The 13,447-nt window shown below is 37.9% G+C and overlaps 1 protein-coding gene and 1 non-coding gene across 2 annotated transcripts; one reads left to right on the top strand and one right to left on the bottom strand.

Annotated features, from left to right (window-relative positions):
* Positions 1–2,794: 2,794 nt before the first annotated feature.
* Positions 2,795–3,397, bottom strand: LOC145636745 (uncharacterized). The gene has a single exon (XM_081688298.1). The coding sequence runs from the start codon at positions 3,395–3,397 to the stop codon at positions 2,795–2,797; it is 603 nt and encodes a 200-aa protein (XP_081544424.1).
* A 4,799-nt stretch (positions 3,398–8,196) lies between these two features.
* On the top strand, positions 8,197–8,303 carry LOC145637718 (small nucleolar RNA R71). The gene has a single exon (XR_014114453.1). It is a non-coding gene; the product is annotated as a small nucleolar RNA R71 (small nucleolar RNA).
* Positions 8,304–13,447: the final 5,144 nt, after the last annotated feature.

Here is a 13,447-nt window from a genome sequence, read left to right as displayed (position 1 = left end):
TTACTATTTTTAGCCGTAACACATTACTCGCAACAAAGAAAATTATTTCCTATTATGGTATGTTTTTAATGGTGAAATGACTGTTTTACCCTTAGTTATTTCTGTAATTTTTTTTAAATCCCTAAACACTACTTATCTAACTTATAATCAAATACACTTAACCTAATCTAATCTAACCATTCCCACCAAAAATTACCCACCCCTTTCTGATTTCATTAGAAATCATTCAACTCCCCAACTCCTCAACTACCAGAATTGAATGAAGATCAATCAATTCTCCTCGTTCATGGTGCCCAGACTCTCCTTATTCTGGAGAATACTCCAGATGAACTTTATAAACCCTAGATCTACTCTATTTCCCTCCTTTCTCTCTCATCTTCGTCCTCTGTTCTCACTCTTGAGTGAAACCCTAGTTCTCTCTCTGTTGTTTCTGTTTAATTTTCTGTGAAAATGAGTTCCAAAAAAGCAAAGAAAGAGTCCCAAATTCGTCCAAAAAAGGGTGAGGAATCCACTATGTACATCGCTCGTAGGGGATCTGGTGTTATCAAACCAGTTCGTCGCTGTTCTTCTTCGTTTTTTCGGTACTATGGAGGCAAAATTGGGGCGAAATTATATTTTTCAAGCGACGAGGAGGAAGTTCTGGAAGTAGATCCGGTGCAGGCCGTCCCTGTTCCGGAGGAGGTGGTTGCTGAACTACCTCCTCCTGCTGTTGAAGTTGTCGGTGCTAAGAAACGACGAAGGAAAGCACCAAAAATGCTGCTCCAGACACCGTGGTGACGCCTGAGAAGGTTTCAGGCGACGGCGCGTCTAACGGGGACAGAAGAGGCCTAGATCTGTCTGGAAGGACGACTACAGTGACTGGGATCCCTGCTACATGGCGTATTTGAGGGAAAAGTACCCTCATGACTTTCCCCCAAATCTCTGAGCATGCAGCGTAACTATTACTAAACCCTAATTTTTTTAATTTTGCCATAAATATGAGTCCCTTTGACTGATTTTTGGTTGTGATTTTCATTCCTTGTTTGATATCGTTGGATAAAACTGTTTTTGTTTGGTTTTTGGTGTACAAAATAAACAATTGTGGCTGTTTTGTCCTGTATTTATGTTGGGTATGGTTGTTGATTGTAGTTATTGAGTTGAATTTGTTGATTTCGTATTGGCATTGTTGGTGATTGTGGTTATAAATTGGGGGTGTTGCCTAGTGTGGTTATGGTGGTTGAAATGGTTGGTTTGGGTAAGTGAAATTTGTTATTGTTTTGTTATATTGGGCACTTGACTTGAATTCATTGCCTGCCTGTTGTTTGGTTATATTGTGAGCATGAATTTTGGTTGTGATTTTAAGTTGGGATTGCTTTGGTTTTTTGTTACTGCCTCTGATTTGCTTGGCTTGTGTGGTTTTATTTACAACATGGTATATGAATAGGCTGTTGTGGGTTGGTTATTGTTGATATGAGTCTGTAGTGATGCAACTTGGAGATGTTTTGATGTATGGTTGATGACCTTAACAGTGGTGATTTAGCCTTTGGAATACTGAGGTTTGATGTGTGTTGATGTTGTTGCCTATGAGTCCCCACAGTTTCAGTGAGTCCCTCTAATTGGTTTGAAATTGAATGTGATGATGCATTGAGTCCCTCTACCCACATTGCATCATAGTTGTAGGTTTTCCATATGATGAAGGGACTCTTATGACTTGAGCCCATTACTTAAGAGAGATCCAACATCTTCTTACAGAGGATGTTGTTGAGGTGCCTGTTAATGGTGGCTTATATGGTTAAACCATTCCCATCTGATGGAAAAAAGAGACAATAACCACGCCATACTTTAAACACAGTGTCTACTTGTTAATGCTATGATTTCATTTGCCCAAAAAATTGTTGATTGTACATAATTCCATTTCAATAATAACTACCTACTAAGACTGCCTACCTACTCTATTTAACAAAATACACCTAACCATTACAAAACAAAAAAAAAACTTAGTTTTCTAGTTAATGGTTATATGTGGCAGTCTTTGGTCTTCTGACTTGGTTGCTGATGAATCCTTCATTTACAAAAAATTACTTGTTGTCTTGTTCATTTACAAAAAGTTGCATGTTCTTACTTGCATGTGTGAACCTCAATCTGCATCTACTTCCATATCTTCACTTTCTGGTTGAGGTCCTGTGGTTGGAACAAAGAGGGTGTTGAGATATTGCACTGTGTCTGCAATTAGTGTCCTGTCTACCTTCAAAATGTCCTCCAAAGTCCCTTGCCTGTCTTGCCTTGCTTTTCCCATATGTGGTGGATTGAAGTTGTTCCCACCTTGTTTTTCCAATACCTTAATCATGCAAGCCTGTAGTGTGATCCAAGTGTACCTATTTAGTGTTGGATCAAACAACTCAAATGCCTCTGCCACTTTCTCAATTAGCTCATCAATATTTGTTGGGAATGACTGGTATTGTATGGATTGAATTTGCTTGAACAAACCTAGGTCCAACACATTAAGGTCTGGTGATTGGGCAGGTTGGAAAACAAATTGAATGTTAAACTCATTAGCTTGTGTTGCTGCCAAAAACTCTTCATCTCTTGGTACTTGATGTGGCCTAGCATTATCCCATTGTATGATAATATTCTTTGATAATTGTGCTGGCCATTGTGCATGAATTGTTGGGATGATTTTGTCTAAAATCATGTGCCTGATAGCTTCTTTGTTCACATTCTGAATTGCTTTAGTCTCCGTTGTGCCCGCTTCTCTATTTTTGCTTTTCTTTTTTGCCCTCTCATGTTTCACAAAAGGGAACAAACCATACTTCCCTTAGTGTATAAGAGTCCCATCTGCAGCATAAAGTGGTTTGCCCACCATTACCATGAACATTGCCTTTATCTTAAACCTTTTAGACTGTTGTGCTCTGTATGGGACCTCTTCATTTGGGGTTAGATAGAAAGTCCTTGTCTCTGGGTTTAGGTAGAACCACTTCTCATCAATGTGTATGTGATGTTGCATATCCATAATTGTAGGGTCCCCCTCACTTGGAATTGGATGAATGTGTTGCAAAACCCACTTAAGCCTTGCAACTTTGTGATTTTCTGATAAGGTTGGGTGATTACTTGCTGACACTACCCTAAGTCTGACCCTTTTCTTCAACCTGTGTATCACCATATGATTGACATGTAGAGCAGCACCATAGCTTCTATTTGTGGTTCTCTTGTAAAGTGGGACATACATAAGACACTCATCAGAGTATTCAAATGGCTTGCGACCAGTTTTCCCTAACTTTTTGGTTCTGGCATCCACTACTTCTCCCAGTTGCATGTGTTGTTTAATTACTTTTAGCCACCTGCTTGTAGTAGATTTGTGTACATGATGTTTCTTTGCCAATGAGGTCAGCATTCCTCTTGGCAGTGTGTCTCCTACCATATTAAGCAGAATATTACCAACAATCTGCCTTTTTTCTTCAATGTTTAATTCTCTGCTGCTCCTCACAAATAATTGATGCTGATTTTTTTGCTCTGTATCTGTTTCTGATTCTGCTGATGAGATGTCTTCATGTTGTTGCTGCTAAGTTGCCTCTTGAGTTTCTGACCCAGAAGAACTGGATTTTCTTCCATCACCAATTCCTGCTCCATGAGCAGTTGGTTTATGTTGAAAAAATCATCCAACATTTCTGCCATGAGTCCCTTATTATTTTTTTTTCAGATTTGATGGTAGGTGATGAAGTGGAGGTGACTTGCCTTTTTTTGGGAGCTTTCAATGGAGCCTAATTCGTGTACAAATTCACTAATGTTGCTACTACTAACACAGCAATTAGGAATTAGGACTAATTTCAGATTATGGTTTTTGTAATTTTCAAACAGTTGGTTATATCCTCTAACTTCTTATTTTGAAGAATTCTAATTCCCCCCCCCAATACCCTCCTGTGTTTGAATGAGGGTCTTGAATGAAACAGGTTCTCCTTTTTTATAAGGAGCTTTTGGATTGGTAAAATTGTTGCTTTTGCTGCCTTTTGAAATTTTTTTGAATTGTTTTAAAATTTTCTGAATTTTTTGGGGGGAAATTGAAAATTTTGGAGGCAAAAAAACTTGCCTCCCATAAAACCCCCTCCCTTTACGTGAATAAGAGAAGGAAAAAGAGGGAAAATAACAACAAGGCCACATGGCCTCCACTAAAAAAGGGACCACCTTTTTTTCCCTCCTTTTTTTACTCTACTAATCACATGCACTTTACTTTAATTTACTCCCTTAAAAACTTTTGCCTAGGAGTCCGTTCTTCCATAGTTTGTTGCGAGTAAATTGTTACAGAGGGAGTAATTATCTTATTAAGCGTAATTACAAATACCAATTCCCTTTAAACATGCATAAAAGGCGTGATCAAGCAATAACAATAAATATCAAGCAACATAATAAAAATCATGAATAAATTATAATAATCATCATAATTATAATAATAATAATCATGTTAAAGCATAATAATAATAGCAAGATCCTAGGCATGATCCTAACAAGATTAATAACAAACCCTAGCATGTAACTAAACAATAAAGATCAAAGCTTTAGCCCTAACATGATACTGACAATCATAAATATTTGAAAGAACATAAAAGGCATCACAATTGTCATATTTGGTATTAAAGTTACCCTAGACATGATACTAGGAATTTATTGTTGTCATTCTAAACATCAAATTAAGAAAAACATCCTAACATGATACTAGGAATCATAATAACAACCTAGACATGATTTCTACATAATAAAATAAAAACCATTAAAGTACTTACTTGGATGCCTCGTACCTCTTTCTAATAACAAAATACACACGTTAGTAACTTCAAGGAAAATAATAAAACAAACAATTAAATTAAATAATTGAAAGAGAGATTTGGGACCAAACCCTCAGAAATTAAACCTTTCACGCCTAGGGTGAAGGCAACTTCGAATATGGCTAGGTGTTTCTATATCTAATGAATGCGAATTTTTGTATTTGAGAGAAGGCTAGTTTAGAAAAGAGAGAGAGAGAGAGAGTAATCAAGAGAATCTTGATGAGAGTTGGTAAATGAAAACGGAGTTTTTAGAAGTCTATTTATAGAGAAAATCAGCCAAAAAGATAAAAAAAATCAAAACAGAGTTCTGACGCGTAAAACGAGGGTTAGCGCTAGACGCTGACATTAGCGCCATGCGCTAACGCTAGCGCTAAGCGCCAAGCTTAGCGTCAGGCGCTAATGCTGGCGTTTGGCGCTGACTAGGATTTTGACGCGTTTTCTTAAAATCAGATAGAAATTGCCGTACAGGAGGATAAAATCGTATTTTCCTCAAAAACGTTCTTTTATTCTGATTAAAACTCTAAAAAGTCAACAAAAGTCAATTTATCAATGCTAATTGAATTAGGAATGAAAAGAACTGTCTAGAAGAATCTAGTAGTCTAAAACCATTCCTAATTGCATTAGGAATGATAAATCTATATTAGGCCCTCCTCTAGATCATTGGGCCACATATAAGGCTCAAACCGGGCCCTATTCAGTAATTTGGCCATAACTTCCTCAATATTCATCGGAATTGGGCTTATAATATATCGCTGGAAAGGTCTTTTCAAGCCCTATCCAACTACACTACTATTGGACCCATATCATTGACCAACCAAACTGGATAGGCTGTTTTCTTAAAATAGGTTTTCAAAAACAGAGAGAAGAGAAAAGAAATTAAAACAATCCGCAACACTAAACTTTCCACACTTTCACTTCATTCGATTATGATTCAACGTGAAAGGTACCTCATCACTGGGTTTGGTTTTGGTGAGACACAAATGGGTGTCTACACGGTGGTATGACCATTTCCTTAATGGTACTTGCAATATGAATTAGGATCCCGTCTTGAAGATCGCTTTTCTGGCGTTGGATCCTCGGTAGGGCCAATAGGTTTGATTAATCCTTGATCATAGAGACGATCAAAAGAAGCATCATAGGTCATTCTCTCCTTGGAAAGGGAAATTAGGGATATTCACTGTTAATTATTTGACTCAAACTCTATTCACTATTTTGCTCATAACTTTTGTTATACAAAATATAATTTAGTGATTCTAATTGAATTGAAAAGTAGACTTGAAGAGCTTTCCAATGATAGGTCACATGCAAAATTTCGTTGAGAAACGCAAAAGTTATTTCCTGTCAAAGTTGAGCAGTTTTGCTGTCGTGCTCTCGCGCCCAATCGGGCGAGAGTGGCCCGATCGGGCCCGTCTCCAAGGTACGATCAGGTATCCTCTTGGTACTTGCTGCTCGAAATTTCTTTTTGGCCTTAATTTTCTTCGTATTTTTCCTTGTTTGAGCAAATGCCACCCAATCGGGTGGGACTTTTGACTACGGGCTCAAACTCTACAATTTGCTTCTCTTTCTCCACTTGTTCATCCTCAAACCCAAGTCCTACAAAATTTAGAGCTCTTTCTATAGCATCCGCATCATCTTTCCAAGTATAAGTTTTTCCTGCGGAAGATGCAACACAAAATACCGCCTCCAAGGGATCTCTAACGAGAGCTTGGGGCTTATTAGAAAAATTATTTACATCAACCACACCAACACTACAACACTTTTCCTCTAACATGGGACTTTTAGGGATATTATTTAAATTAAAAGTGATATTATCATCCCCTACACATAATGTAAGTTTACCACTTTTGACATCTATTATTGCCCCTGCAGTATGAAGGAATGGTCTACCCAAAATAATCGGAATTTACAAATCTTCCTCCATATCAAGAACAATAAAATCAACAGGTATATAAATTTTACCTACTCTAACAGGAACATCCTCCAAAACACCTAAAGGGTATTTCACAGAACGATCGGCCATTTGTAGAGTAATATTGGTAGCTTTTAATTTACCCATATTTAATTTAGAACTCACAGATAATGGCATAACACTTACACTAGCACCCAAATCACATAATGCTTTTTCAATCATCGGATTACCAATATGACATGGAATAGAAAAACTACCCGGATCTTTTCGTTTAGGTGGAGATTTATTCTGTAATATAGCACTACATTCTTCAGTAAAAGCAACAGTCTCTACCTCACTAATAGATCTTTTTCTAGTCAAAATTTCTTTCATAAATTTAGAATATGTAGGAACTTGAGTAATTAATTCCGTGAAAGGAATTGTTACCTGCAAATTTTTCACAACCTCCAGAAACTTACCAAATTGCTCATCCAACTTACTCTTTAAATGTCTATTAGGGAATGGAAGTTTGATAGCAAGACCCCGCACATCTCCTCTCTTATCCTGGGGTTTACCCTGCAAAGAATTATCAGAGAGTTAGTTTTACCCTATAGCCCTGCAGGGCTAGTAACAACATTGTTTGGTTTAACAGAATCAAGATTAGCAATTTTTGTTGTAGCAGGTTCATCATTTTTGGGCATAGGAGGCCCATCATAGTGTGAACCACTCCTCAGAGTAATTGCATTTGCGTATTCTATTGTTTGTACTAGCTGTGATGGTAGGGCTCCCTGCTGGCGAGTTTGCAGAGTAGAGGAAAGTTGTGCAATCTGAGTATCTATTATTTTATTATGTGCTATTAATGAGTCAATTTGCGCATCTCTACTCTGCATCTGCTTCTGCATATTGGCTAACATTGTTTTGATTTCTGATAGGCCAGAATCAAATGGAGGAGTAACAACCTGTTGTAGTCTCTGATGTGGAGGTTGGTAGTACCTCTGTTGTGGTTGTTGTACCTGTGGTGGAGGGTTAAACACATTCGTACTATTGTACGACATATTTTGGTTATTTTTCAACCCTGTATTGTAGGTGTTAGAGTATGGACTAATTTGCTTATAGGTTTGAAAAGCATTAATCTTCTCAATTGAACTCCTACAGTCATGTGCCCAATGACCTACAAGACCACAATTTTCACAAAATATTTTAGAGTCAGTACCTATAGCAGAAACATTAGCAACGGAAGATGAATTAGAATTATTAATATTGTCTAGTTTCTGGCTAATAGAAGTCAATTGTGTATGCAAAAAGGATATAGAATCAACTTGGTGTTTTCCCTTGTTTGCAAACCCTCTGGGATTCCCATATTGGGAATTATGAATAGCCATCTCTTCGACAACATTGCTCGCTATAGTCTCATCCAAATTCATAAGTCTTCCGTTAGCTGCAGAGTCTAAAATCATTCTTGAATTATATCCAAGCCCATTGTAGAAGGCTTGGATTATCTGCCACTGTGCTAGTTTATGATGGGGACATTCTCTCTGCAAATCCTTAAATCTTTCCCAAGCTTCATAGAAACTCTCATCAGCTTCTTGGGCAAAATTTTGGATTGCACTCCTTAACAAAGCTATCCTCTCTGCAGGGTAATATTTATTATAGAAATTCAAAGCAAGAGTTTCCCAGTCAGTAATACCAAGTGTAGTTCTATTCAATCCATTATACCACAATTTAGCTTTACCACATAAAGAAAAGGGAAAAAGAAATTCCCTGATTTGGTCTTGTGTGACCCCAACTTGCCTAATAGTATTACAATACTAACAGAAATCTGCAATGTGAAGATTAGGGTCTTCACCCTTAGCTCCACTGAATTTCTTTCTTTCGATCATTGTGATAAACTGGGCTTGATCTCGAATTGCACTCCATCGAGATTAGGTGTGGGAGCAAGATGTGGAAAATTTGTCAGGGATGGCCGCGAAAAATCGCTAAGCTTGCGAACAGGAGGAGGTGGTGGTGGTGTAGTCATCTCTGATTCTTGATCTGTACTAAACAAATAAATATGAGAAACCGTCCCAAAGAACTTACGTTCTATGAGACGAAAATAATAATAATAATAATAATAATAATAATCTAGACCAAAAAATTAATCAGAAATAAAAATAAAACCGTCTCCCCGGCAACGGCGCCAAAATTTGATAGGCTCAAGTCGTATTCACCTAATAAAAAATAAAACCTAAATCCACTAACTATGCAGATAGGGAAAAAGGGTCGAACCATAGGGAAACAAGTCAATTTATTCCTAATTAATTAAAGGCAATCTAAATTATCAAGTAACCAAATTATTATTAAAAGGGTAATTAAACTACTAAAGGTAAGAGTAGGAAGGAAATAAAATAAGAGGTAAATCAATGAAAGAAAAGCCTAGGGCATAGGTTCACCAATAAACATATTCCAGGGTAAAACATAACAATCAATCATCAATGCATCAATTAATCAGATTGTAAAGGGCTTTCGCTACGTATTACAATCACAGAGTTAATTTACCGGTATTAAATCTCATCTCTCGAATCTCGACTTAACCATTTATAAATTAGTCCGCCTATTGAAACTAAGCCTAAACATCAATTCTCATCTATCGAATCACGAATCAATATTGCTTTACTCATACAATTAAACCAGCGTGTAGGGAATAGTTTCAAGCCTTTAAAATCCCACTAGCTTGAACCCCACTGTGATCATACACTAAAGTACGGTGGCGTCCAAAAGGGAAGAAGATAGAGCAAAAGAGTCGCCAACAAGTTTTTAAGGAACTTGTAAACCGTTCACGAGGTGAAGGTTACACCCCTTAACGATCCAAGAGATCGTCAACTCCATAAGGTCATGAACCAAATAAGGGTTCGGGGATGATGGTACAAATCCAACCTAAAAGAGATTGAACCTGCCCTAATAATAGGCCTCTACTTTATTCTGCTCGTATTCATGTGCGCTTTCTGACTAACATACAATCAATAGGATTAACCCTAAACCTGTTTAATCTATGTTGGTTGAATTTAATGCACAAACAAACTATTATTGGCGATCACTTGAATTATAATCACAGTCAACCCTAAACAAGATTATTAATTATCTTATTAAGCGTGGTTGCAAGTACAAATTCCCTTTAAACATGCATAAAAGGTGATCAAGCAATAACAAATAAAATAATACATATCAAGCAACATAAATAAATAATCAATATCATGAATAAAATAATCTTCATTAAAATAATCACAATCACCATGATAACCATAAATTATAATTATAATCATGTTAAAGCATAATAAACATAGCAAGATCCTAGGCATGATACTAACAAGATTAATAACAAACCCTAGCATGTCACTAAGCATTAAAATTCAAATCTTTAACCCTAACATGATACTAACATGAATTAATATTAGGAAGAAAATAAAAGGCATCATAACAATCATATTTGATATTAAAAATACCCTAGACATGATACTAGGAATATCATAACAACAATGTAAACATGATTTCTACATCATAATATCAATTAATCAATTAAAGTACTTACTTGGATGCCTCGTACCTCTTTCTAATTAAAAAATACACACGTTAGTAACTTCAAGGAAAATAGTAATCAAAACAATTAAATTAAATAATTGAAAGAGAGATTTGGGACCAAACCCTCAGAAATTAAAACCTTTCACGTCTAGGGCGAAGGCAACTTCGAATATGGCTAGGTGCTTCAAGATCTTGTGAATGCGGAATTTTGTATGAAAAAGCGAGAAATAAAGAATGCTAAAAGACTAATGCTATTGAGAATTGATAAAAGAAAGATGATGAATAAAGAAAATTGGATGAATTAGATGATTGAAGAAAAATAAGGAGAATTGATGAATGTTGATGATTGTAGATTGTAGATTGTAGATGAATGAAAACGGAGTTTTCGATACGATATTTATAAAGAAAATCGTCCAAAAAAGATAATTTATCAAAACAGAGTCTGAAGATCACAGAAACAACTTGGCGCCAGCCCTGGCTCATTGGCGCCAGAACCAGTGGCTAGCGCCAGGCGCCAATGGCTGGCGTCTGGCGCCAATCCTGGTTCCAGGCGCCAAGGCCTGGGGTTGGACGCCAAACCGGCTTTTAACACGTTTTCGAAACTATGATAATTTTACCGTACTGGAAGATAAAATAATATAATTTCAGTCGAAAATGCTATTTGATCTAATTAAAACTCTAAAGAATCCTAATTGAATTAAGAATGACAAGACCTTCTAGAATGTTCTAGAAGACCATAACCATTCCTAATTACATTAGGAATGATAAATCATATTAGGCCCTCCCCTAGATCATTGGGCCGTACTTAAAACTCAAACCGGGCCCAGTTTAGTAAATTGGCCATAAATTCCTCAATATTCATCGGAATTGGGCTTATAATATATCGTTGGAAAGGTCTTTGCAAGCCCTATCCAACTACACCACTATTGGACCCTTATCATGGACCAACCAAACTGGATTGGCTGTTTTCTTAAAATAAAGTTTTCAAAAACAGAGAGAAGAGAAAGGAAAAGAAATAAAACTTTCCGCAACACTAGACCTTTCCACACTTTCGTTTCATTCGATCATGATTCGACGTGAAAGGCACTCATCACTGGGTTTGGTTTTGGGGAGACACATTTGGGTGTCTACAGAAGCCCCCACTTTGACTGAGTTTGGAGAAACGCAAGTTTCGAAAACGAAAATCAAAGTATCGATAGGGACGGAGAATGATTCAGAACGTTCTGCGATCCTAAATCAATCTTATAATGCCAATACCTGCAAAACAATGTTAGTTAAACAGATAAAAGAGTTAAGAAACGCGTATCTTGCACCGTCGAACACACGTCTCTGAAAGTAACCGATTGTTTTGATGACCTCCTACAAGCTAGAGAATGTCATCCCGCTTGAAAACCGCTACGCCTTGTAACTGCTTCCAAATTAGAAGATTGCTTCGCCCGAAACGATCCTCTCCGCTTTGATAATATTCCACGTCCAAGGGAATATCATCGAAAATTATTTCTCTTGAAATAATTCTCATCCGCATTATGATCATGTTCCACGCCTTAGGAACTATGATCGAAGACAATTTCGCCCGAAATTACCTTCAGCTGTTTGTGACAACTTTCCGCAAGCTAGGGAATGATGCCGAAGACATCTTCTCTTGAAGTCGTCCTCATTTGATGCGATAATCCCCCAAAGGGAAATACCGAAGATCCACGCCCGTCGATCTTTAAAAGTTCGCCTGAACTTTGCTTTTGCTATGCCTGTACGTCGGCGCTCTTTGCTCTTGAACCTATATGTCGGTGCCCTTTTGTTAATGAACCTGTATGTCGGTGCCTTTTGCTAATGAACCTGTATGTCGGTGCTTTTTGTTAATGAACCAATGCTTAGGCGCTTTAAGCTTAGTGAGACGATCTTTTCATCAGGTTGATCACTTCATGTAATCAAGCCGATTATTTAATCATGTCAAATTGCTCAGAGGGGCTAACTGGCGTACCAAGGAACCCAAAACATATTGCAGAAGGCTAGCACAACCCTAGAAGGTGGTTGGCTGCTTTTGCGTCACTGAAAATCGATCAGCGTCAGCTTTTCGCATTAGCGCCATGCGCTGAAATTGGCGTCTGGCGCCAAGCACATAATGTGACGCCAATGCCTAGGGACTGGCGCCAGCACGGGAATCACTTTAAATTCCCGTTTCAGTTCGTTTCGTGCTCTGGTTTGTTGCGAACGCTGCTCGAAAGAAGCCTAAACTTCAATTGATCGTTGCTCATTCATTTCTCAACCGAATTCGCTCAAATTTGTTGCAAATCAAAGCTCTTTTCATCCATATTCCCGATCTATGTAAGTTTCCTTCCAACTCACACCAGTTTTTATGAATTATTGGTATGTTCATTCACGAATTTCATGAAAATTCAAAACTTATAATGCTCAATTTGCTCTATTTATCAAGTTTTATGCCATGAAATTGCTTGTTTATGTTTGTATATTGCCTTGGGAGTAATTTGAGACTTGTTTGACTCAATTTGGCGAAGAAATGAGCAATCCGCCATTGTTGGACCTCCTAAGGTCGTGAAGAACAATGTGGCTCGTCCTTGATGTTTTTTGCTAGCAATTCTTGTTCAATAATCACTATAGTGTTGCAAGAAATTGTTTAATTACTTGAAAAATGCTTGTCATGCTCAAGTTGAATTTGTGCTCTGTTTTAGTACTACGTACTCTGTTTTTGCGAACATAGTATCATGCAGCTAGGCAAACCTTTAGATACTATAGAACCTTGATTTATGATGATTCTGCACAATGTAGCATGGCTAGACAACGAGGCTCCGGTTCACGGTCTCGAAACACTAGACGGGAGCATGAGCCCGTGGAGGACGACACTACGCCATCCACTTCGCTTGGTCAGTTCCCAGAGTGGAATGAGCAGACATTGTTTTTTGCCCCTGTCCACCACATTTCTGAGAGGGTGAGGCGGGGAACCGAGCCAGGAAGGACACGACATCACGGCTCTGGCTGCGATGGTCTCGGTGATTTGTATAGGATGCATATCGCCAGAGATCGAGAGACGAGACTCCTATGGGAGTCTTGCGGGTTGGTTGCCCTGTTTGAGACCTCCGAGGCTATGGTCGCCTCAAGCGGGGGTCACCACGTAGTACGCGCTTTGGTGGAGTTCTTTTGGGACACCACCAACACATTTCATTTTCCATGGGGTGAGATGATGGTCACTCCT

Source organism: Chenopodium album, chromosome 6 (genome assembly GCF_948465745.1).
Source record: "Chenopodium album chromosome 6, dcCheAlbu1.1, whole genome shotgun sequence".
Classification (NCBI taxonomy): Eukaryota; Viridiplantae; Streptophyta; class Magnoliopsida; order Caryophyllales; family Amaranthaceae; genus Chenopodium; species Chenopodium album.
This window is presented reverse-complemented; position numbering and strand designations above follow the sequence as displayed.